The sequence below is a fragment of the Trachemys scripta genome, chromosome 2 (genome assembly GCF_013100865.1).
Source record: "Trachemys scripta elegans isolate TJP31775 chromosome 2, CAS_Tse_1.0, whole genome shotgun sequence".
Lineage (NCBI taxonomy): Eukaryota > Metazoa > Chordata > Testudines > Emydidae > Trachemys > Trachemys scripta.
This window is the reverse complement of record NC_048299.1, coordinates 180,548,616-180,572,345: the sequence shown is the minus strand read 5'-3', so window position 1 is coordinate 180,572,345 and position 23,730 is coordinate 180,548,616. Positions and strand designations below refer to the sequence as shown.

The 23,730-nt window shown below is 38.9% G+C and overlaps 1 protein-coding gene across 1 annotated transcript in view; it reads right to left on the bottom strand.

Annotated features, from left to right (window-relative positions):
• CARMIL1 (capping protein regulator and myosin 1 linker 1) overlaps positions 1 to 23,730 on the bottom strand; it is a gene marked incomplete in the record, with an annotated part of 248,761 nt that overhangs the window by 43,985 nt on the left and 181,046 nt on the right. The window contains 5 exon segments of the mRNA XM_034762444.1: positions 8,131 to 8,280; positions 10,582 to 10,669; positions 15,766 to 15,941; positions 21,226 to 21,357; positions 21,657 to 21,785. Of these exon segments, the coding sequence (XP_034618335.1) occupies positions 8,131 to 8,280; positions 10,582 to 10,669; positions 15,766 to 15,941; positions 21,226 to 21,357; positions 21,657 to 21,785 (675 nt within the window).

Below are 23,730 nucleotides of genomic sequence, written 5' to 3'. Positions count from 1 at the left end.
GAGAACCAATGTGTCAGACATTAGTTGAATCAGAATGTCCTAACTTATGAGTAAAACCCTCCACTCGAAAATATGCAGTGCAGTAAAAATCCCACAAGGAGTGAGCCAATGATGATGATCATTGGACTCGCTTAAAAAACCCACAAGAATGAGCCAACAATCAAACTGGCAATGAGTGACAGGAAGTCAATATTAATAAGCTAGATACCACCATAAAACAGACAACTACACACTCTTCTATTACAAACCTGAGCTTTCTGGGGAAAAAGAAAGGATCAGACCTGAGGGATCACGGGCAAAGCTCATGACACTGAAGTGCCTTAAGGTAAAAAATATCTAATATCAGCACTACACGATTCATGTTCTAGACAGAAAACTGGAGGCACTTTTTTCATCAGGTGTAATTGATTATTACTAAAAACAGTTTCTTGTATTCTGACTTTATTTTATGACAGGCGAATAAGTAGCATAGATCAAGACCAGTAAGGTAGAATCTGACATAGAAATTTGAGCTAGATTTAGGAAAGCAAACAGTACCGCTGTGTACCTGAATTGTCCAATACTATGATTTTAGTGTTTCTTCTCTCAACCCCATAGAGACTGAGAACAAGATTTTAACAAGTCTTGTAACTTTGGGCTCCCAACACCTTAAAGGAGCCTGATTTTCAGAGGCTGGATATGCAACACTTAAAGTCAGGTCTCTTTAAAGTGTCTCACGTTCGAAACCCGAAGTCATTAGTGACTTTTGAAAATTGTAGCCTAAAAATGTAATGGGTATGCAGGTCCAGCTTTAGCTGTTTTGCCCCTGAGGGTGGAAAATATTTTCAGTGCCCAACCCACACAGCAGCAGGACCAAAATAAATAAATAAAGAAAGAAAGAAAGAAAGGCTGGCCAATCAGAAGAGAGAGAAAAATAGCACAGCAGGATGGTGGTGCACTCTGGAAGTTGGCAACCAGGACCACCTTGCTTGCTCACCCTGTGGGTATGTGTGGCACTCTGTACCTCAAAGAAGCACCTTGGAACCCCCATATTCACCACTGTCACATATAATTATGATGTGTTTTGTACAAAGTATGCCTTGTGAGGTATCATTTTAAAATGATCTGATCTGTTGACCAGGAATATCCTGTTGGATTGTATGTGCGGTTATGAAGTTTTGCTATGGGTGTGCTACTGAAATATATTGTGAGGTTGGGAACACCCACAGCCAGTCTTTCAGGTACAACAATGGAGTAGCCAGATGCACTGATGGACCATTAAAGGGAATCCACTCTCCCAGTGACCATCTCAGAAAACTTCTCAGAGAAAGCACACAGAAAATGGAGTCTACTTGACCCACGCCATAGCAAAAGATCTTTCCAGCAAGCTGGAAGAAACTATAAAGAGGTGAAGTGACATCATGACTTGGCCTCACTCCTCCCACAACTCAACACCTAGAAACACATCTGGAGGACAAAGACTTTGAACTGGGGAGGGAGGTCCCAGGCTGGAAGACAGTTCCAGCCTGTGTATTGAAGATCTCTGACCTGTTTGTACCATCTATCAGGTGAGACACTGCTTGATTGAAATCCTATTTTGTTTGTAGAACTCAGACTGGAAATTTACTTTTATTTCTTAGGTAACCATTTTGATTTCTACACTTACTACTTATAATCACTTAAAATCTGTCTCTCTGTAGTTAATAAATCTGTTTTATATTTTACCTAAAACAGTGAATTTTGGTTAAAATGCTTGCGAAATCTCAGCTCAGTTTACAAAGGCTACTGTTTGTCCTTTCCACATCAAGGGAGGGGCGGACTGGGTAATGAACTTACACTGATCAGGCTTCTGACTAGGGCAAGACGGTATAGTTCTGGGGTGTAAGGCTGGGGAACTAGGGGGAACTGACTGGAGCCTCTCTACTGTTGGTTCATGAGTGGCTGGCAAAGTATCCATGTAACTCAGTTGGGTGTATCCCTGCCTGTGAACGTCTGTGTAAGTGCAGTACTTGCCAGAGGTTTGTAGCCTGGCAACAGCATCACAGAGTGAGAGGGAGCCCAGGCTGGTGGGACAGATGGCTCAGCAGCCCACACCGCACCCCGGGAAAAACCGTCACAGTATGTATTGGATAATCACTGACAGAGGTCTTGTAACCACTGGTGGAGTCAGAGTGCAAAGCTATATACAATGGCATCCAGTAAAAAGTAACATTAGCATAGCAGTTGTATAAAATTTATATTAGCATATTCCTAACGTTTGAAAATGAATGGGACATCTACAGGATTCTGCAAAACTGTCAACTTTCCTGCAAATTCCGACTGTCTCTTGATTTCTCAGATGGCACTGTATACCAGGGAAAAAAGCTTATAGACACAGAATCATGGATCATGAGTCCCAGGAGTGTCTCCAGAAGTTGTCCTGAATGTGGGGGAGGCAGAGGTATCATTAGCCTGCCTGCATTGTTTACATTGATCTTCCTGTGAAGTAGATTTGCTCTATCAATTGTGATCGATCCTCCCTGGATTCCAGGAATGCCCTCATATGCCATTGTGCCAGATTCTAAAGTGACTTCTTTAAAGTGCTCTGGGAATCAGCACACAGGATTCTTGGGTGTATGTGCAGGGGACTACTTGTGAGGGACTATGGGTTCACAATGTGAGAAAGATTGAGAACTCCTGGATTTAGAGTCAGTGGAAAAGTTAACCAATCCAGGACCCATAAGGAGTGGTACAAAATAATGCCATGAGACAATATACACTTTTAAAGCTTTTCTTTATCTGCGCAACTCCTTTTCAATCTGGAGAAACTGCAGAGCCAAAAGTCTCTTGCTTGAACTATACCGCCACCAAAAAAGCTAGATCTGCAATGCCTAAGCTAGAACTGGATGCACATTACCTCCTCTAGATAGTAGTGCTTGCAAGAAGCTCCACTTTATAAAAATAGTCTGCCTAATAGTTTTCCAAAAATTAAAATCTCAAAATCCTTCAAAACCATGCAGCCATAACCTCCAGAACAGACAATAAGGTGGGTGATAGAAATAAATGAGGGCTTGAAGCAAAGTACTAATGATGTGATAGATGCCAGATCTCATCACTGCTAGCGTATACAAGCAGTAATACCATTAATTATTTCTATTGCAGTGGTACACAAGGATCCCAAGCAAGAATTAGGACTCCACTGCACAAACAGCAAAGCAAGTCCCTGCTCCAGAGAGCTCCCAATGTAGGATTCAGTCAGTCATTCAGCAGGTGAATAAGCAAACAAATGGGAAGTGAGAAGCCAGGGGTGTGGGAGGACAGGTTAGCAGTGAAGAGTCACGGTAAACACATTGACAGTCACTAGCTTTGTTCTTATCTGCCCCAATCAACATGGCATCACAGCACTTTCCAAAATTGTACAAGATATATTGCTCATTCTTTTCCTTCCACGGTCAGAAAGGGCTGGATTTTTTATTTGTGTCATTGTGGGAAATGTAGATTAAAGAAGTGTGTTTTATATTTGGCTCTAAAAGCAGAGAAATATATGTTTGTCTTATCTTCCAAGAGTTCCAGGATCACAGGTCTGTTGCTGAGCGCTGAACCTATTGTGATCTGGGTCACAATTGCTCTTTAGCAGGGCCGGCTCCAGCATTTCTGCCGCCCCAAGCAAAAAAAAAAAAAAAAAAAAAGCCGCGATTGGCGGCGGCAGTTCAGCGGCAGGTCCTTCGCTCCTAAAGGGAGTGCAGGACCTGCTGCCCCCGAATTGCCGCAGGTACCGCCCCTCTCCCTTGGCCGCCCCAAGCACCTGCTTGTTAAGCTGGTGCCTGGAGCCGGCCCTGCTCTTTAGCATATCCCAAAGCAAGTGCTATCTTTCCCCTAGTCTTCTGTTCCTTTATAGAAATTGTTCTTTATCTTGCAGTGTCACTGAAAGACCACAATATTAAGCTATTGCTTACATTTCATTGAAGTTTCCTACCCGTCCTTCATTTTCCTATAGAGCCACCATTGTATATTTATAGTATTAAAAAAGCGGATTTGATATTCATTGAGGCAGGCCATTTTTATTAGCAGTGAATGTAACCATTTATCAGCAGGCGGGATTGAACCTGGGACCTCTGAACCTTAGTGCATTAGTCTCTACTGCATGAGCTAAAAGCCACACAGCTCTTGGCTAAGGCTGTAGCAGACTCATAAATCTCTAATTGGTCTAGGTGTCACTAGAGGGGGACAGAGCACCACACCCAGCAGGCATGGGTTACACAAACAGTGAATTCATAATTCACAGCCCAAATATTTCAGTCTTTCACAGGAACATTATTAAAAGGATTTCACAAACAGATACATATGCTACAACCTGCACTTCTTTGAAATTTTTTGAAATAATTTCCTATTAATCATTATTATTACTATTATACCTGAGGAATGTAAATAAACAGAAAGTTTCCCCAGAGAAAAGCAGACAATCTTACACTGGCCTTGCACTCTGTATTATTGAGAGTAACACTGCTATGTTGTTGGAATGGGTATTTTCAAGATCACTAACATGTGATAGTCTTCTAGTACAGGATATATTCCACTCATAACTTCTCTGCTTTTTAAATAATAGCTCAAAAATGGTAATTTCTTAATATTCTAGGGACAAAAAAAATATTCAAATAGCTCAATAATTTTCTTTGAAATATAGCTATATTTTGTCCATTCTAAAGAAGATCAGCTTTCAAGCATCCTTTAAAAACCCCAGTCCTGAGGAAGAATAACTCCTGTGTTGAAAGAATAAAGGATGAACAAACAATGTACATAGTTCCCTTTTGTAGGGAAAGTTAATCAGTCAGTCTGCTGAAAAAATTAGATATGCAGATATGCTTGATATTCTACTTAGGTTAAAATGGGTGATTTATTTTAAGCCAGTGGTAAAATGCATCATTGCTTAAAAAGTGTCAATTTTGTCTCACACTTCTAGAAAATTTGAGAAAACGTATAATTTTATTAAGTTAAGTCAACCTTCATTACTGACTCAAATCTTTCAAAAAGTCTGTGCCTATTCCTTTCATCTGAGCAGACTAAGTGGCCTTTTGCATAAAACAACAAAGCTGTCACATTCAATCTTACTTACACACAACTTTGATCATAATAGGCCTTTAGATAAATACAGATCTAATTAAATTTAGACAGCTATGATAGTTGCAGATCAGGGTAGCATCAACTTACTATATTGCAACTCAGGGAGATCAGAAACTCCCAGGTCAATAATGATCAAGCTAGCCTGTTCTGTATTGGACCATTCAATCATTCCCAATGTTCTCCAGAATATAGTGGCAAATTCTCCTGCGGCTGTCAAGTCATTCAAATTATTGGTTTGTGGCCATAATGACATGTTGGCTAGGAATCAAGTCTGAATAGCTTCTGTAGCATTGTAAATGTACAGTATTAAACACTTTCTAATTCTTTACAGGCAGATACTGAAAATAAAACTCAAATCTCTATTTTTAATAGTCATTTTCAAAGCCACATTCCTTGCACTCCTTTCTATTCTGTTGTCTGATACAGAAAGTTCATAGATGAATAGCAACTCTCTTCTCTGGACTGGGCTGGTGGAGATCTCTCCTCATCCAACCACCTTCCCTCACCCTGACTGTATCTAAATATATATCTCACAGGACTGCCTAAACACGGCAGGGTCCCATTTACAGATGGACGTCAATTAGCCCCTCTAGAACATTGGTGGTTTCAAGTTCAACACTTATATTTCCCTCTCCAACAATTCCTTGGCCTCCTCTATCACAGGTGTCTTTGGAGCTCCTTGGGGAAAAGGGATAGATGTTAGTGAAAGCCTGGGCTGAGATTCAGACTGAACACCAAACCCAAATTCAGCATGAATGAGTTTGAGATCTGAAGAGAGTATTTCACACAGCTCTGGTCTGTTGTAGCATTTAGGCTGTCAGCATAAAAAAAACTACTTTAAATAGATGTTTAAGGGACTAACGAGCTAATGATCTATATAATTAACCAAGTTTTAGAAGTTGGGGTTAAGCAACTATTTCTCATTCAATGCTAATAAAATAAACTAAGTTATGGTTCACAAATCATGTGCATTTTTTATTCCCTCTTAGAACCTTTCATTAATATATTTGTTTCTTGCATTGACTAATTTCCAAAGTTTCATTGATGCATATAAAAAAGGGTCCCACAGGATGAACTTTTCTAAACTAAACATAAATGGCTTTGGGAAAACTATGAAACTGTAATATAATGGAAACTTCTCTCTCAGCACATTCTATATCCAAATTTTTTCAAGGGCCATGTCTGAAATATATACAGAATTCATACAGCTAAAATAGACCCATCTGGAACCAGCCATGATATAAGCTAACCTGGATGGAATGAGAAGCTAAGATATCTATTCTTAGGACACTTACAACAACATCAACAAACTGACACCAGCACTATGCAAGGCTGGTATGCCCACATTACTGAGTTTGTCTCTCAGGGCCACTTCTTATACAAGTGCAATCAATACCACAATGCACAATGAAGGCACCTGGTTTGCAAAACAGCCCTTATATGAATTTCCCAGCTCAGGAATATATATCTGAAACTTGATACATTAATTTTTGAACAAATGGAGTTTTTAGCACCATGGGAGATCAGAGCTCCTGTATACAGTGTATTTATTTGAAATATAATTTCATTCCCCTCAGAAAGTGGATGTCAATGAGAAGCAGAACTACAAAAAAGGGGTTCAGCCATGTGATTAAGTTGTATGAATGGAGAGGAAGACAGCGATATTAAATACTCTTCAAAACAGCTGCTCTAGGTAAGGTGCAAACAGTTAATATTCAATATGTGACTTCATATTTTCCTTTTTTTTTTTTTTTACATGAGTAAAGAAAAAGATAAAAGACTAGCATGGTCCCCTTACATAAATTGTACGATGACAGAAACAAAGGCAATGTTTGCTTTAAAAAACCCTACCCGGAAAGCATTTTCATACTGAAAGCACAATTCTAAGAGCAGATATTTCAATTACCATAGATTTCTGCATACTAATCTGATACGTTTAAGTTCATTTACAGGCACAATCAATATTGTGCTAAAGTGTGACGTGTCTTATGACGCTGGCCCTCAGGGCCACCATTAAGTGCAATCGTTAAACACCTAAACTGATGGTTGGCTGCAGAACGCTTCTGGAATTCAAGAGGATTGGTGATGAGAATCTTTGATGACTCTTTTAAAGGCCAATGCCCCAAAGGGAGAAAAATGGGATTTGTTGGTGTTTGAGATACATGCTGCCTCAAAGCAAACTTTGGTTAGGTGCCAGGCATGGGAGCGAATACTATAATTAATTTAAGTTGCTGCTTCCAACGGATGTCACCTCTACAGCAAACACCACACTGAGCAAAAAAAATGTCCACAATGAGTTGGAAAAGAAATAGGGTAAAGAATATTAATTACAGTTTGCAGCCTACTGAAGTGCATCTGTGAAGATTCAAGATATGGCATGGAGACTAGAGGTAATTTATTTAAAATGTTTATGCAAACACTATATAAAAAGCTTCAAAGTGATTTACCAGCACTAGCGCCATTGCATTTCAGTGAGATGTGCTCTTAACTCATGCAGGTGCTTTTGAAAATCTCACCCAACACCATCATTAGTTCTACACCCTTTGTAGTCCTATTACATGTGCAAGAGCTTCAGACTTCATCCATATATATAAAAATCATCTGCAGTTCATGGCCATCAGCATAACAGAGGCAGAGAGAAGCATGTTGTGACAGGAAATAGTGTGCCAAAGTAGCATAGTCTGATTTATCGCTGCCATCACGGCGCCATATACCAGCACCTCTGCAGAAGAGGTATCTGTTATATTAGCAGTATTGTATGAACATGGGCAAGTGATGTTATCTTGCAAGAGAAAATCTCTGAATATGAAAATAAATATGAATATGAATAAGAAAATGGATAATGGAACAAAGAAAAGGAAAGATTTTTCCTTCCACTCATCTATACCTGGTTTGGATAATGTTTTGTTCTGCCTACTACAATTATTTATTTTTATTGAGCCAAATTCCTAATTTCATTCCCCTGATATAATAAAAACTGCCCACTGAAATTTGCATAAGGACCTTTTCAGATTATATTTTTAACCAATGGACTGAAGAAAAGTGTCTTACCATACAAGTGTCTAGATCCTCCAAACGTTCTATCTCAGTCAAATCCTCTACTGTGATGGTGGAGCGCTTAGTTGGTTTCTCTTCAGCTAATTCAATCTCCAGTGACTCCTGATTTGGAAGTGGCTTACCACGTCTGGTCAAATGGTCAGCCTAGACAACAAGGATCAAGAGATGAAACTACTGATCAGAAGTCTTGAGGGGGGAAAAAAAACAAACCCCACAACAACTAGCAGAATGGTTGTGCACTGCAGGTGATGATAGGTGGTGAACAATGGGTAAGCTCAACTCTGCATCTGGGCCCCAGCCTCCCCATCTCCCTGCAGAACTATCCCCTCATCACATAACACTGGATAGTGGGAAAGGAGGAGGGGAGAAAAGAGGGCTAATAGAGAATCACACAGTAAGAGACTCTGCTTATCTGGACTATGGAAATAAAAACACCCAAAGGAGAGAAAAAACCTCATACCATATTGAACATTTTAAAGCCATTTCATTTAAAAGCTACTGTAACAAATGTACAAATTGCTAGTATACTCAACCAATGAAAAAAAGTAGGATTAAATGATTTTCACTAATAAATGTAGGAATCACAAGTGCTGCCTCTTTTCTAATATAAAAAAAAATTGCAGGCAAAATGGGGTAATTATTTTGGACCTCATTATGATGGATAATGATGAATAAATCACTGGACTGGAAGCTAGTGGCTGCCTACGGCTCAGTGATCATGATCTGATTACATTCAATATGGGCAAAACAGAGGACAACACTTGGTGTTTTAAAAGGGCTAATGTCTCACGGCTGAGGAAAATCATGAGCAAAAATGATTGGGATGCTCTTTAAGAAGAATTCTTTAAGAAGAGTTTATTAGATGGCCAAACGGCCATGATTCTATAATCAAGAAAAAGGACAACTTTGGGTAAATGTAAATATTATATCTTTATAATAAATAATGATATCTAATAAATATTATATCTAATTGATGCCTTCACTTCTCCGCTGAACCAGGATGGCATTTACTCAAAGTTATCCTGTTTTTCTTTTAAACAAATGGAAAAAAGGGGAACTAGATAGCAATCAGTGTAAATTAGAAATTATGAAGTGTAGAAAATTAATAAGGGAAGCTAAAGACATCAGGGATAAATCTATGTCTGGCAGGGCTAAGGAGGAGTTTTTAAAAAAAGTATACTAGGAAGAATTATTATTATTATTATGGAGATATCCTATCTCCTAGAACTGGAAGGGACCTTGAAAGGTCGAGTCCAGCCACCTGCCTTCACTAGCAGGACCAAGTACTGATTTTGCCCCAGATCCCTAAGTGGCCCCCTCAAGGATTGAACTCACAACCCTGGGTTTAGCAGGCCAATGCTCAATCCACTGAGCTATCCTTCCCCCCCAAAATAAAGAAAATAAATCTAAAAATGGTGTAAGCCCATTACTAGAAGGAGATATTAAAATGGTTAATGATGCAGAAAAAGCAGAAGTGTTCAATAAATATTCCTGTTCTTCAGATGTCTGTACATTCGATAGCTTTATACTTTGAGCTACAAAGGAGGCATTTCACAACAGCAGGAGTACCAATAATAGTAAAGCAAATCTGTCTTCTATTGATAATGATGCAATCTATTTCCCTGACAAAAAATATGGATGAGCAAAACAAAGCAGTGACAAAGATGCTGCCAATGCTGCTCCTACGCTTGGAATGTTGACTCACAGTGGAACTTCTGGAAAGTTTTGGAAATTTGTTTTTTTTGCTATTGCTGCCACTCTTTTTATACAACCCTGCACAATCCAGCATAGCTCCTCTCACCCTCATCAAACTTGGGTCTGAGTCCAATAATCTACTTCGCTCTCCACTAAAAATAACAATTAATGTACAGGAGCCCATAAGCTGATCTGTAGACATACAGCAGTATATCTTCAGGAAGCAGGTACATCTACAGTAAGTGGTTGACAGCACAACGTCTTCCAGTAAATAGCTGAACATTTTTATCTTCTACATAGATACACCTTCCAGTCCAAGACCTCACATTTCTGAAGTAGCCTCAGAATATGCACAGGTTTGGGAAGTAAGGTCTCTGCAGCTTGCTCCACAGTCTCCTAAAGAATGAAATCTGACTTTATTTCAATTGCAACGCCTAATGTCTCACTACGACAGCCAGTAGTTGTCTCCTTAACTAGTGAATATATGTTCTTGCAAAGCCGTTTTTGGTTTCAGATCCGATAATTCATGCAAGAGATAGTAAGGCAGCTAAGTAATGCAGCCTCTTCTGTGGCAGTTTTCTCCTTAAACCAGGATTATTCACCCTATGACCATGTTTCAAATGATGCTGCTGATGAAAATTAGGCAGATTTAGAAATGTAGCTGTGAGAAGAAGAAAGCGAGCAAGTCATGAATGCTGTGGTGGTGGTGGTAAGACACCCTGAACTACTCAGAACTGTGCAAAAACTCACCAGTTTATGATGACAATGTGAAAGTGCATCCAGGATTTCATCCACAATTCGGTCAGATAGGAAAGAGGCCACAGTCAGCTTCACTTCACTGTGTGAACATTGAAAATGAGAACAGAGTAACTTTCAATTCACACAAGAGACTCTGCCATCCCTTACAGCACTAGTTCTATGGTGTGAAGATTACCTGTGAGCCTGCTACTGTCTTTGAGAATGAAACACAAGAAGGTGCAAGTAGAAGGACTGAACCCTTCAGAAATAACTCTCAGATCCTGCAATACACACAAGAACTTCTGGACCATTTTCAACCTGCTTCTAACATTTTTCTAATGGCAGAAACAAAAACATCTGGCTAAGGGACAACTTAATAAGAACCATATGGTCAGACTTGCTTAGGAACAATACATGCGTTGATGTTAGAGAAGACAAATTGGTTTGGAGTGAATTCAGACAGTCTTACCTGTTTAAGGCTTGTTTTACCTAACTATTAATCTTGCTCTATCTCCTTTTTGTACCCTTCTGTCAGCTAAATGGCAACTGTATTGTTTCTGCAACCTGCCATCACCATTCCTGGGCTGCAAATTGTCTGTGCTTTTGCTTTAAATAACTAGTTCCTGCCTTACAAATTTTGTTTCAGCCAGTCCATGTATTTAGCATTCAACAAGAAGGTGTGGAACACAGACTCGCTACTAGATGTAACACGACATCAGCACTGTGTACACTGGGCTTGCCCCTTCACTGCAACATGTATGAGTGACTATACTTGAGTTACGCCACTCGGGCATGCTTAGCTCAAGTTAGAGCAGCCACACTGCAAAAACACACTCAAGTCACACATGGTTTGTCTACCCTGCAGCTGGGAATGAGCCTCCCAGGCCACGTAGACAGACTTGAGCTGGCACGGCTCAAGCTACCGCACTAAATATAGTGGCGTGGACACAGTGGCTCAGATGGCAGCTCAGGCTCTCACACCTAACCGAACCTCTGGGACTGAGCTCAGGTGGCTAGGCTGAGTCTCCGTAGGAGCCACAGCATCCACACTGCTAGTTTTAGCATGCTAGCTCAAGCCCCTCTAGTGAGCGTCTGTTCGCCCAGGCAGGGAGACTCACTCCCAGCTGCAGTGTAGATATACCCATAGAGTGACATGATTAGTACAGTGATTGGATTAGCAGTTGAGCTAACCTGAGCTGCAGCTGCATCCCCAATCCATTACTGGCTTGTGTGTCAGCATCCTGTCAGCTTCAAACCACCCCCGCCCCCAGCAATGGGCCAGCTAACAAGAATTTAAAACACCACTTCATTCGACTTAGAAATGTGTGTTTGTGGATGGGAATTGGGTTGTGGGCTTGTTATACGTCAAGCTAAAACTGCAGTGAAGACAAGCCCACAGAAACCAACATTACATTAGATTTGTACTTGGTGTTGTGGTTTACCACTGTCTCTTCATGGAAATGAAACTTTTTTTTTCAGCTTTGACTGTCATCACACATCTTTAGATGGTGACCATTACGTCTACACACAGAGAGAAATGTTTCACTATTTGTTTTGATGTTAGTAGCAGTAAGTATTCCCAGAGTGCAGAAGTCCCCAGAATTATACTAATTAATGGAGCCAAATCTTGAAACAAACTCTAGGTAACCAACCAACATGCTGTGGGCAAAACATGTACATCGTCCCTTTCGTAGATATTAAATGGTTAACCCTTTGATGGCTTGAGTCACAATTTCCCTAGGTTAAAGGTCTCACAAAATGCAGAATTTAAAATTGCCTGCAGCAAAGATTTATTTGATCTCTTACTCCCTTTATTTTCTTCCTTATTTTCAAGAAGAAATCTCACAGGGAGGAAGAAATACAAACTTTCTATTGTGATTAAATTTGTTTTCTGGCATGTCCTAGGTTCATTTTTACAATATAGTAATACCCTACTAAATAGAGAGATCAGATTACAATATTTACTGTATAATAATATTTCCTCTAACAAAAGCTCACTGTTGTAATGATTACAACTTGATCTCTGATATATTAACATAGCAATGTTTGTAAACCTGTTAAACTTCCTAAATGAATAAATAGATTTAAAAAAAGTTTTCTGGTTGCTTTTGGTAGGTCTTGTTTACACTTAAAAATTGTATCGCTTTAATTGTGCCAGCATAGTTAAAGAGTTAACACACATCCCACTCCCTTGTGAGGATGCAGTTTAACTCGTATAAAAATGCTTATTCTAATATTGCCTATTCTGGTTTGGCAAAACAAAATAAGTTATACCAGTATAAAGTGCCTTATAGCAGTATAGCTGCATCTACACTAGGGCTTTACTGGCATAATGATGTCAACTTAAAAAAAAAAAAATCACCTCCTACCTGCAACTGACAGTTATACGAGTAAAACTTTTTAAGTGCAAGCTAGGCCTTAGCATAAACAAAGACAAAGACAAGTGTCCCAATAAAGAATTTGCTTGCTTTAATAGATGGCTTGGCTCTTGGCTTTGTGATCTTTTCCTAATTGCATAAATCAGTATCAACCCACAAAACTGTTTAAGTTAACACACAAAGCTATGTTCCCTTTCTCTTTGTGTGCAATATGTACAAGCAATAATAGCAACAGATGGCAATGACATAATAATGGAACATAAATGTGCCTGGTATTTTCAAAGGAGCTTCTGGGAATGTGCCACCCAACTTCTATTATAATTCAATGAAGTTGGGTTCCGAGCTCCCATAAACTCCTTTTGAGAATCCAATCCAATAATAAGAGTTTCTGGTAAGAAAACAATGAGAGGAGAATTGGTCTGTATGTCTCCCGACCCATTAGATGGGACTTCCTTGTATTATAGTGGTGCATAGTGTTAATAATAATATAATGTAGAAGAACATATGGCTGATGTGCTTGAACCCCCCCCCCCCAGCTATTTACAACTTGTAACTCTAAAAAAGTCCTTTTATGGCCTTCATTAGTATAGAATATCAGGGTTGGAAGGGACCTCAGGAGGTCATCTAGTCCAACCCCCTGCTCAAAGCAGGACCAATCCCCCACTAAATCATCCCAGCCAGGGGTTTGTCAAGCCCGACCTTAAAAACCTCTGAGGAAGGAGATTCCACCACCTCCCTAGGTAACCCATTCCAGTGCTTCACCACCCTCCTAGTGAAAAAGTTTTTTCTAATATCCAACCTAAACCTCCCCTACTGCAACTTGAGACCATTAACTCCTTGTTCTGTCATCTGGTACCACTGAGAACAGTCTAGATCCATCCTCTTTAGAACCCCCTTTCAGGTAGTTGAAAGCAGCTATCAAATTCCCCCTCATTCTTCTCTTCCTCAGACTAAATAATCCCAGTTCCCTCAGCCTCTACTCAAAAGTCATGTGCTCCAGTCCCCTAATCATTTTTTTTGCCCTCCGCTGGACTCTTTCCAAGTTTTCCACATCCTTCTTGTAGTGTGGGGCCCAAAACTGGACACAGTACTCCAGATGAGGCCTCACCAATGCTGAATAGAGAGGAATGATCACATCCCTTGATCTGCTGGCAATGCTCCTACTTATATAGCCCAAAATGCCATTAGCCTTCTTGGCAACAAGGGCACACTGTTGACTCATATCCAGATTCTCATCCACTGTAACCCCTAGGTCCTTTTCTGCAGAACTGCTGCCTAGCCACTCGGTCCCTAGTCTGTAGCAGTGCATGGGATTCTTCCGTACTAAGTGCAGGACTCTGCACTTGTCCTTGTTGAACCTCATCAGATTTCTTTTGGCCCAATCCTCTAATTTGTCTAGGTCCCTCTGTATCCTATCCCTACCCTCCAGTGTATCTACCACTCCTCCCAGTTTAATGTCATCTGCAAACTTGCTGAGGATGCAATCCACGCCATCCTCCAGATCATTAATGAAGACATTGAACAAAACCGGCCCCAGGACCGACTCTTGGGACATTCCGCTTGATACCAGCTGCCAACTAGACATGGACCAATTGATCACTATCCTAAAGTCAAAGAATCAGAAGGTGTAGCTAATTCAGCAATACCTATGTTTTCAGCTGCTCATATTTCATGACATTTCCTTGGGAGGCTGAAAATTTCCATGATTGGTCTCAAAGCAATGGTGATTTTTTTTTTTTTTTTTTTAATGTGAGGAAGGGAGGGATGGACGGAGGGAAGATTGGAAGAGAAAGAAGTTTCATTCATCTACTCTTGAACTTGACAAGAGTAATGGGAAAAAAAGCACACGCTTCCCATTTAAAAACAATCTAAATACACTTGTTTAGCCATGGGTATTGAAATTTTACTGCATTCTGAAAAGCTCACATACCTAAATTTTAATGTTTTACAAATACATTTCTCTTATCCCATTGCAAAGATACAACCATTACAATGCAAAATGACATGCTTTTGCTGTTAACCCTGCCTAGCAGAAAATTATCTCCATCGAAATGATAGCAACCATAAAGTTTTAAGTTTCCTACCTCCTGAACTTGACCATATAGTACATCTTGTATACGTTCTGATGTACATTTAATAAAGAAGAATATAATAAAACTAACTTGGAATCTCATCTTTTGGAAATAATGAATTACAAGTAGTTTAAAGTACTATACCTGCCTCTGCATTCCCCTTCCAAATTTAGAGGCTAGAATATCCTATTTTCAAATTTTTAAATATGTTTGTCTGATCCTTGTTACTGTGCAAAACAACCCCCCACATAAAAGAGTTACAGTGACTTCTGACTAAATAGGGAGAACAAAAAAACCAGTAACTCACAATGTGCCATCAAATGCCCAAAACAAAGGAGGTGGTAAAGTGGACAGTAGTATTTGTTATCTTCCAATTTTCTTCAGTTATAGTAATCTTAGGCATCAGCAACAACAACAGTAGGTAACATTTTTCAGACATATGATTTTTAAGTTGATTGTGTCCCTTAAAGCCACAGAAATAATGATGAAAATAGGCATACCAAATACTACATATGTGCTATATGATGCAATTAACTTTGTTGTAGAAACCTAAATATTTGCATTTTCTGGACCAAACCGATTGGCCTGTATGGTGACATACCAGTTTCTATATGTATTTTTGCAGGAATGTTCAGAAAACATACTGATATACATATACACAAGCAATACAGAAATACAACTCAATACATGGTCTTTAACTATCTTCAGAATATTTATGGACAGGTTTCACAGTGCTTTTAACATACCTAATTTTATTGAGGATATCAATTCCAGACTGCTCCAAGAGCACATTTTTAACAAAGGTACGTGGAATGGAAATCTTCTCTGTGCTGGCCTCAATCAGGTCTTGCCGAATGTGGGTCTTCTTTATCACATTCGGGCAAAGATTCTCAGCTGCGTCCACCATAGACTCAAGCAGCGCCTGTAGCACAAAGTGAGAGAAAACAATAAACAGTCCCTTAGAAAATCCACAGCATCGTGGATGGTTGCTTTAATTGAGGGAGAGATCACAGCACTGCGTACTTTCAGAGCACTATACAAGTATTTCGGAATTAATCTATTAAATTAAAATTGAAAGCATTTACAGAACAAAACTGAGAGGAACAACGTGCCTGTTTTAATAACCGAACACACATTTTTTTTTAAATGTAAAAGTTACAAATAACCAAATATAGTTTTCTCTAATTACCAGAACAATATATCTGTTCCCATTGCACACTCAGCATTACCTCTGCAGTTTTAAGAAGCAAAAGAAAACTCTGTTGTAGAAGTCTAATAAACCCTCCAAAGGTCAGCTAATCTGTGCTCTGAATCACAATTTTCTTTCGCAGTACAACCCTCCTTGTTTAAAAGGCATCAAGAATCTCCTCAGATGGGGATCGCGAAAACTTTGAACGTTTGTATGTCCCTGGAATTTCCTAGCCGCAGGAATTTCCTATTTCAGAAATAGGCAGAGGTACATTGCCTGAGAGGCGTTCAGGAATCTACCGCAAGAATATCCAATATATATATATAGGCTGTCAAGCAATTAAAAAAATTAATCGCAATTAATTGCGCTACTAAAAATAATTTTATTTAAATTTTATTTAAATAGTTATTTAAATATTTTTGGATGTTTTCTACATTTTAAAATATATTGATTTCAATTACAACACAGAATACAAATTGCACAGTGCTCACTCTATATTATTTTTATTACAAATATTTGCACAGAAAAAAACAAAAGAAATAGTATTTTTCAATTCACCTAATACAAGTGCAATCTCTTTATCATGAAAGTTGAACTTACAAATGTAGAATTATGTACAAAAATAAAACAATGTAAAACTTCAGAGCCTACAAGTCCACTCAGTCCCACTTCTTATTCAGCCAGTTGCTCAAACAAGTTTGTTTACATTTGCAGGAGATCATGTGGCCCACTTCTTATTTACAACGTCATCTGAAAGTGAGAACTGGCATTCGCATGGCACTTCTGTAGCCTGCATTGCAAGATATTTACGTGCCAGATGTGCTAAAGATTCATATGTCCCTTCATCTTCTACCACCCTTCCAGAGGGCCTGCATACATACTGATGACGCTTGTTTAAAAAAAATGCGTTAATTAAATTTGTGACTGAACTCCATGGGGAAGAATTGAAGGTTCTCACTTTCAGGTGACATTTAAATAAGAAGCAGGCAGCATTATATCCTGCAAATGTAAACAAACTTCTTTGTCTGAGCGATTGGCTGAACAAGAAGTAGAACTGAGTGAACTTGTAGGCTCTGAAGTTTTACATTGTTTTATTTTTTAGTGCAGTTATGTAAAAAAGAAAATCTACATGTGTAAGTTACACTTTCACCATAAAGCGATTGCACAGTACTTGTATGAGGTGAACTGAAATACTATTTATTTATCATCTTTACAGTGCAAATATTTGTAATAAAAAATAATAATATAAAGCGAGCACTGTACACTTTGTATTCTGTGTTGTAATTGAAATCAATATATTTGAAAATGTGGAAAAACATCCAAAAATATTTAATACATTTCAATTGGTATTCTATTGTTTAACAGTGCGATTAAAAGTGTGAGTAATCACAATTAATATATATATTTAGGGCTGTCTATTAATCACAGTTAACTCACGCAATTAACTCAAAAAATTAATCGTAATTAAAAAAATTAAAACCTATGCCCAATTTTTTAACCCCCCCGCCTCCCCTCCTTTTTTTTTTTTTTTTTTTTAAGAAATAAGGGCTTTTGTGCTTCCGTGTTGGGAGTCTTCCTTCCACGTGGGCCTGAGAGCAAAGTCAGACATGTGTGGACTGATCCCCACTGTTGCTAGTTCTTGCAATTTTATCGCAAATCTCAATATGTTAGGTGTTTTTCTTAAAGTCCAGCTCCTGGAATCAAGTGATTACACATGAGAATCTCAACTTTCATTTACTACAAAAAAAGTTGCTAGCCCTCGCGGTTGCAGAGAAAAGCTAGAAAATATGAACACTAAAATTTCCAAAGGAGACAAAAAGAAACTAAAATCTTATATACATAGTGTGCGTATGTCATGATTTGTAAGCCAATCACATGAATTTTGAGGCCTGACTCAAGACTTGTGAATGTGTGGGCCTGGCAATACCGTCACACTCCTCCAGATTCCCTCAATTTTTCCACATCCTTCCTAAAGTATGGCGCCCAGACCTGGACACAGGACTCCAGCTGAGCCTCACCAGTGCCTAGTAGAGTGGAACAATTCCCTCCCATGGCTTACATACAACAATCCTGTTAATATACCCCAGAATCATATTATCCTTTTTTGAAGCTGCATTGCACTGTTGACTCATATTCAATTTGTGATCCATGATAACTCCCAGATCCTTTTTCAGCAGTACTACCACCTAGCCAGTTATTCCCCATTTTGTAGTTGATTTGATTTTCCTTCCTAAGTGAAGTACTTTGCACTTGTCTTTACTGAATTTCATCTGGTTTAATTCAGACCAATTCTGTAGTTTATCAAGGTCACTTTGAATTGTAATCCGGTTCTCAAAAGTGCTTGCAACCCCTCCCAGTTTGATAACATCTGCAAATTTTAAAAGCATATACTTCACGCCATTATACAAATCATTAATGAAAATACTGAATTGTACCAAAGCCAGGACTGACTCTTGCGGGACCCTACTATATACGTCCTCCCAGACTGACAGCGAACCATTGATAACTACTCCTTTGGTTGTATGCGTACCTTATAATAATTTCATCTAGGCCCCATTTCCCTAGTTTGCTTATGAGAATGTCATGCGGGACGGCGTCAAAAGCCTTACTAAAATCAAGATAAGGTCTCTTCTGGCCTTAAAATCTATGAGTCACAGATGTTTCTGAGGAGGTTTGGACGAAGCAGTCCCCATGGCCATACAAGAGTCTCTTCTCTTGCTTCAGGATCTTGTCTCCTGCCTGAAGTCTTCATTGGCTGAATAAAAGAACTGTTGGGTTCCTTGCATCAGCAGGTGACTTTGCCTGGCAGTGATACTCTGCAGGAACTTGCAAAGTATTTTCTAGGAGCTCAGCTGTGATTTCTACTTTCCTGGCTGACTCACTAACTTCAAACTGCTTATTTTTCTTCCACTCCTCCCTTCACCTCCCCTAGCTTCTGCTTCAGGGAAAAATCCCATTTGTTCAAAGGTAGGGTGATCAGATAGCAACTATGAAAAAATGGGACAAAGGGTGGGGGGTAATAGGCACCTATATAAGAAAAAGTTCCAAAACCAGGACTGTCCATATAAAAATGGGACATCTGGTCACCCTATTCAAAGGTTCTTTGGTGACCTTTTCCAGCATCCACTGGCTACTTCCCAAAAAGGTGTGCTCTTGTTGCTATGGGAACTGAAGTAAAAACCAGAACTCCAAAATACTTCTGGCACAGTTTCTGTCCTGAGGACAATATTGCCAATAAGGCTGATTTACATAAGCCTTCTATCTAGGTTCACAAACAAATGGTAAACGCCAAGAAAATTCTTGAACCAGCAGAAACAATCCAAGAAAACAAAAAAATGATTAATCCCCTTCTCAAATTAAAGAAAAGAAAAAAAAAGTCTTCAGCCTGACCTGGAAGATTGACACCTAAATATATACAGTGGAACTTCATTTTATAGCTACCTATAAGGCACCTAGCAGACCCCTGGTGCTATACAAATAATAGAAGTAATTGTAAAAGGATACTAAACTTGATCTAAAAAAGTGACATTTGCTTTAAAGATGTGTAAGCGTAAATGCCTCAATCTTAAACCACAATACAACCAAGCAATGCTTTTGTAAATGAAATTCTAACTGTAGCTTTTCTTTGACAAGGCTGTTTAAAATTCACAGGACTTTCTTAAATGCATCAGTCCTGCACAGAGAACAGAACAGATTATGCATATTTCAATGACTAAGCCTGGAAATTCTATAGTCAAGAACCCTGTGGAGAGATTAGCTTCACCTCTACAAGCACTTATACAAAAAGAGATTTAAAATAAAAACTGATACACAGAATCCTCACCTTATTACACATGAAGGGGAGAGGGGAACAAAATAGTCTATAATCCACAACATTTTCCTCCTCATTAACTTTTTTAATTTAGGAAAAGTAATTAGTAATGTGCTATTATTACGGTTCTTCATTACATTCCCACTGACTAAAGCATTTTATTTTTGTCTCAGAAGTCTAATCTGCATTTTCAGATTCTTTGATAAATTTAAATATAGTCAAACATAGCCTGGCTGCTTACTGGTGAACAGGAGTATGGTATGAATGGGTTAATCCCGCCCCCTCCCCAACAACATTCCTATACTTTTCAAATGTTCCTTCACAGAATTGCAAAAATCTTCCATCTTGCCCCTTTGCTGGACCTAATGCAGATCTCTTTTATTAACATCTGAACTATGTGGGATGCACATCTTTTCCTCAGCTCCTTTAACTATATCACAGGACCTAGTGTATAGTTCCAAATGATTAAGCAGGTGGGAAGCTCTGACTGCAGATCATTAGGGATTAATTCCCATTTGAAGAATTGTAGATTTGGTAAGAACATTTAAAAGGATCCCCTTGAAAAGATGGACAGCAACTAACTAGTCGCTCCTAGAAGGATGCCTTGTGGTAAAGACATGCAAGCCAAAAGACAGAAGTGAAATTGGTGGGACTGATTTACAGACCAAGTTTCTGCTGATAGACCTTCCCCAGCAGCGGAGTCTTCACAGCATATGCTGCTCACAACTTCCGCTCCATTGGGAGCACCCGGACTGACAAGTACATCCTATAAAGTTGCTAGAGACCTTCTAGGGTGCCTGGGAGATTCACTCATTCAGCATAACTCTCCTGCAGTCTCAGCTGCAACCTAAAAGTTGCCCTCCTCTGGCAAAACCACAAGACAAGGTGGAGGTGCCAATAACTGGCTTGATACAAGGTGGTGTATCCCTCCTCCTTTTCTTTCTGTGCCAAACATTTAAGTTAATTTTGTACTTCTTACTAAGAAAATTGTCTTAGTGATTAGCCACCCAGGCAATAAGCACATCATATTCCAAAACTAACATCAAGAATACAACTGAAGTTTGATGGGTTTTCTAGTTCTCATAACGTGCTTGAGATATAGTCTTTTGTTCACAATAGCAATGGAAAATCTTGATGCAATTGCACACCTCTGTTTAGTTATCATTTGTATATGCAAGGTATATTAGAAAAAACATATATGCAGACCTTAAGTTGTTCATCCACAACTCTTGTGACTTCCCCAGCCATGGATTCCAGTGTCTCCTGTATCGGATTGGATAATGAGCCATTCACTCCTGCCCAAGAAGCTCCACCGAGATGGTACAAATTTGGTAATAGCTGTAGGATAGATATTACAACTTTTAAAGTTAGCTTTCATCCAACTACCTTTAAACCTGAACAAACTGATGGAAATGACTACATTCATTTCAATATTAAAAGTTCATTTTTTAAACAATAACCAGTTCAGGTAATCTGAAAAACACTCTTATGTGATACATTATTATAGGCCCTGGAAAAAGAGAGGGACTTTGTATGTACTTAAGTGCTTTGCTGAATCAGGGTTATAGTTCTTTTATGACACTTTTTATACTAGCCTCCTCAGCGTAACCAACTATTAAATGCTCAGAAGGGCTTACTGTTTTGGAGTTCTTAGCATCCCGCATAAGCCTTTCTGCAGATTTCAGGTCTTCCTGTACCGCATCCACACCACAATTTCTTAAGGAGTTGAGATGATCTTGCACTTTAACACATATTCTGTCAATCATCTACTCAGAACAAAAGAAAAAAATGAAGAGGAAATAGCAGATATAAAAATAGACAAGGGGTTAAATTGCAAAGAAATGATGCTGAACAAACAAAAAGTTAAATATCGGTCTTTGTGGGATTCAGCCCAGATTCCAAATCAAAATGAACATGGTGGGAATTGCTGTTGGGATGCAAAATCTCTAGAAATGCATGATCGGAGTCTGTGTGTACACATGTTCCTGGTTTAAAAAATTTACATATATTTCTTACTATAGTAAAAAAACAAACCACTGCCATATTCTTTATTGTTTATTATTATTAATTTTGTTTTTCCCCACAGCTGTAAGTTATATTTTTTAGGGTTGGGGTGGGGTTGTTTTGTTTTTCGGCATGGCATAAAAACTTACTGACCGACCTTAAAACTGAATTGTTCCAAGAACTTGGACAGTAACACTAAGCTCCCCGCACAACCAATTCAAACAAAGCAATGATTTCTATTGTCTGAACAAAACATTACTGTGTAAGCATTGGGAATTTCTTTAGCAAACTAGAGATTTTCAGTCACAAAGAATACTCATTTGGGATCTATGGCTACCAAAGCAGAAAGCTGCACCAGATCTTTCACAATGCACTATATCAGGCTTTCAATATGTATTTGTATCACATGCTCAATACTTGTTTTCAATACAAAATATTCCAGGCACAGAGTGGGAAGGTAGTGTAGGTGTGCCTTTATGAGATGCGCAAGACAGACCAATATGCCTGGCAGGCACGAGCGACGACGTGTTCTGTTTAACAATCACTTGTGACTAAAGGAATTGGGGGTGGGGCCAGGAAGCACTTATAAAAGTACATGGGCAATACAGAGAGTTTAAGTGAATTCATTAAAATTGGCTATTATCTAACATGTTGAAACCCCTACCAAGTACATGCATGATCATGTAATATTTGCAGTTTGAAAAATGTTGAATCTACAACTAGTAAAACAGTGTGTCCGCAGCACCTTCCTTCTTAGCTGCTCTATAGTGCTTCTCCTCTTCAAAGGGCTTTACAAACAACTAAATAACTGTTAGATTGGGGGGAAGTTCCACTGCTTGGATAATTTAAAAACTGGACTGGACAATCAACAGAGAATATACTAGGGGAATAATCATGCAGTGACACAGGACAAACTAGATGATTTACTCCTGATCACATACCACAGAGAAGTAATTTATATATAGCATAAAAATAGTGAAAATGAACTTCCTAGAGGTTCTGTAGTTACACACATTTATATATATATTTAAGAGTGTGTGCGCTTTTATTCCAGAGAAAAAAAGGTAAACGATTAAGTTGTAAAAAGATCTAAACAATGTCACAGGAAATTATTTACATGAAAAAAATGGTAATGGAATAGATGAATGACAACTAAAATAAAATAAAAAGGCATTGCCTTTGCAATTTTTAATACCAGTACATCCTTGTGCATCATTTTCTCTGTCAAGAGAGTGGAAAATTGTTTCAGGCTCTAATAATACAATGTTGTCACATCTGCTTTGTCACATAATGGAGGGAGAAGAAAAAACGTCAGAATCAAAAGTCAGAAAAAGATTGTAAAGAGAACGTAAGGAGAGGCAATCGTTTTATTGATTTCACTAAGGATTAGAACAAGTGCCTCTCCACCCCCCTTTCCTCTATGCTGCTCTGCTCTTCCATTTGCTTTGGAGTTTCACTGGAATACCAAGCAGCTTAGACCGTTTCAAAGTAAACACCATTTTGTCACATTCAGTTTCTGCCACCCTGCTCTGGTGGTGTATCGGGGATGTAAACAGTGTATCAGAAGCCAGGAAAGACTTGCCCGGGGGTAGGCACTGTGTTGGGCTGCCAAGGATCACCCTACACCCCCTTTGCTGGTCCTCCTGCAAACTCTAGTGTAGGAGGTATGCCACGGTGGGAGGTGCCAGAATTATAGCACTTGCCATC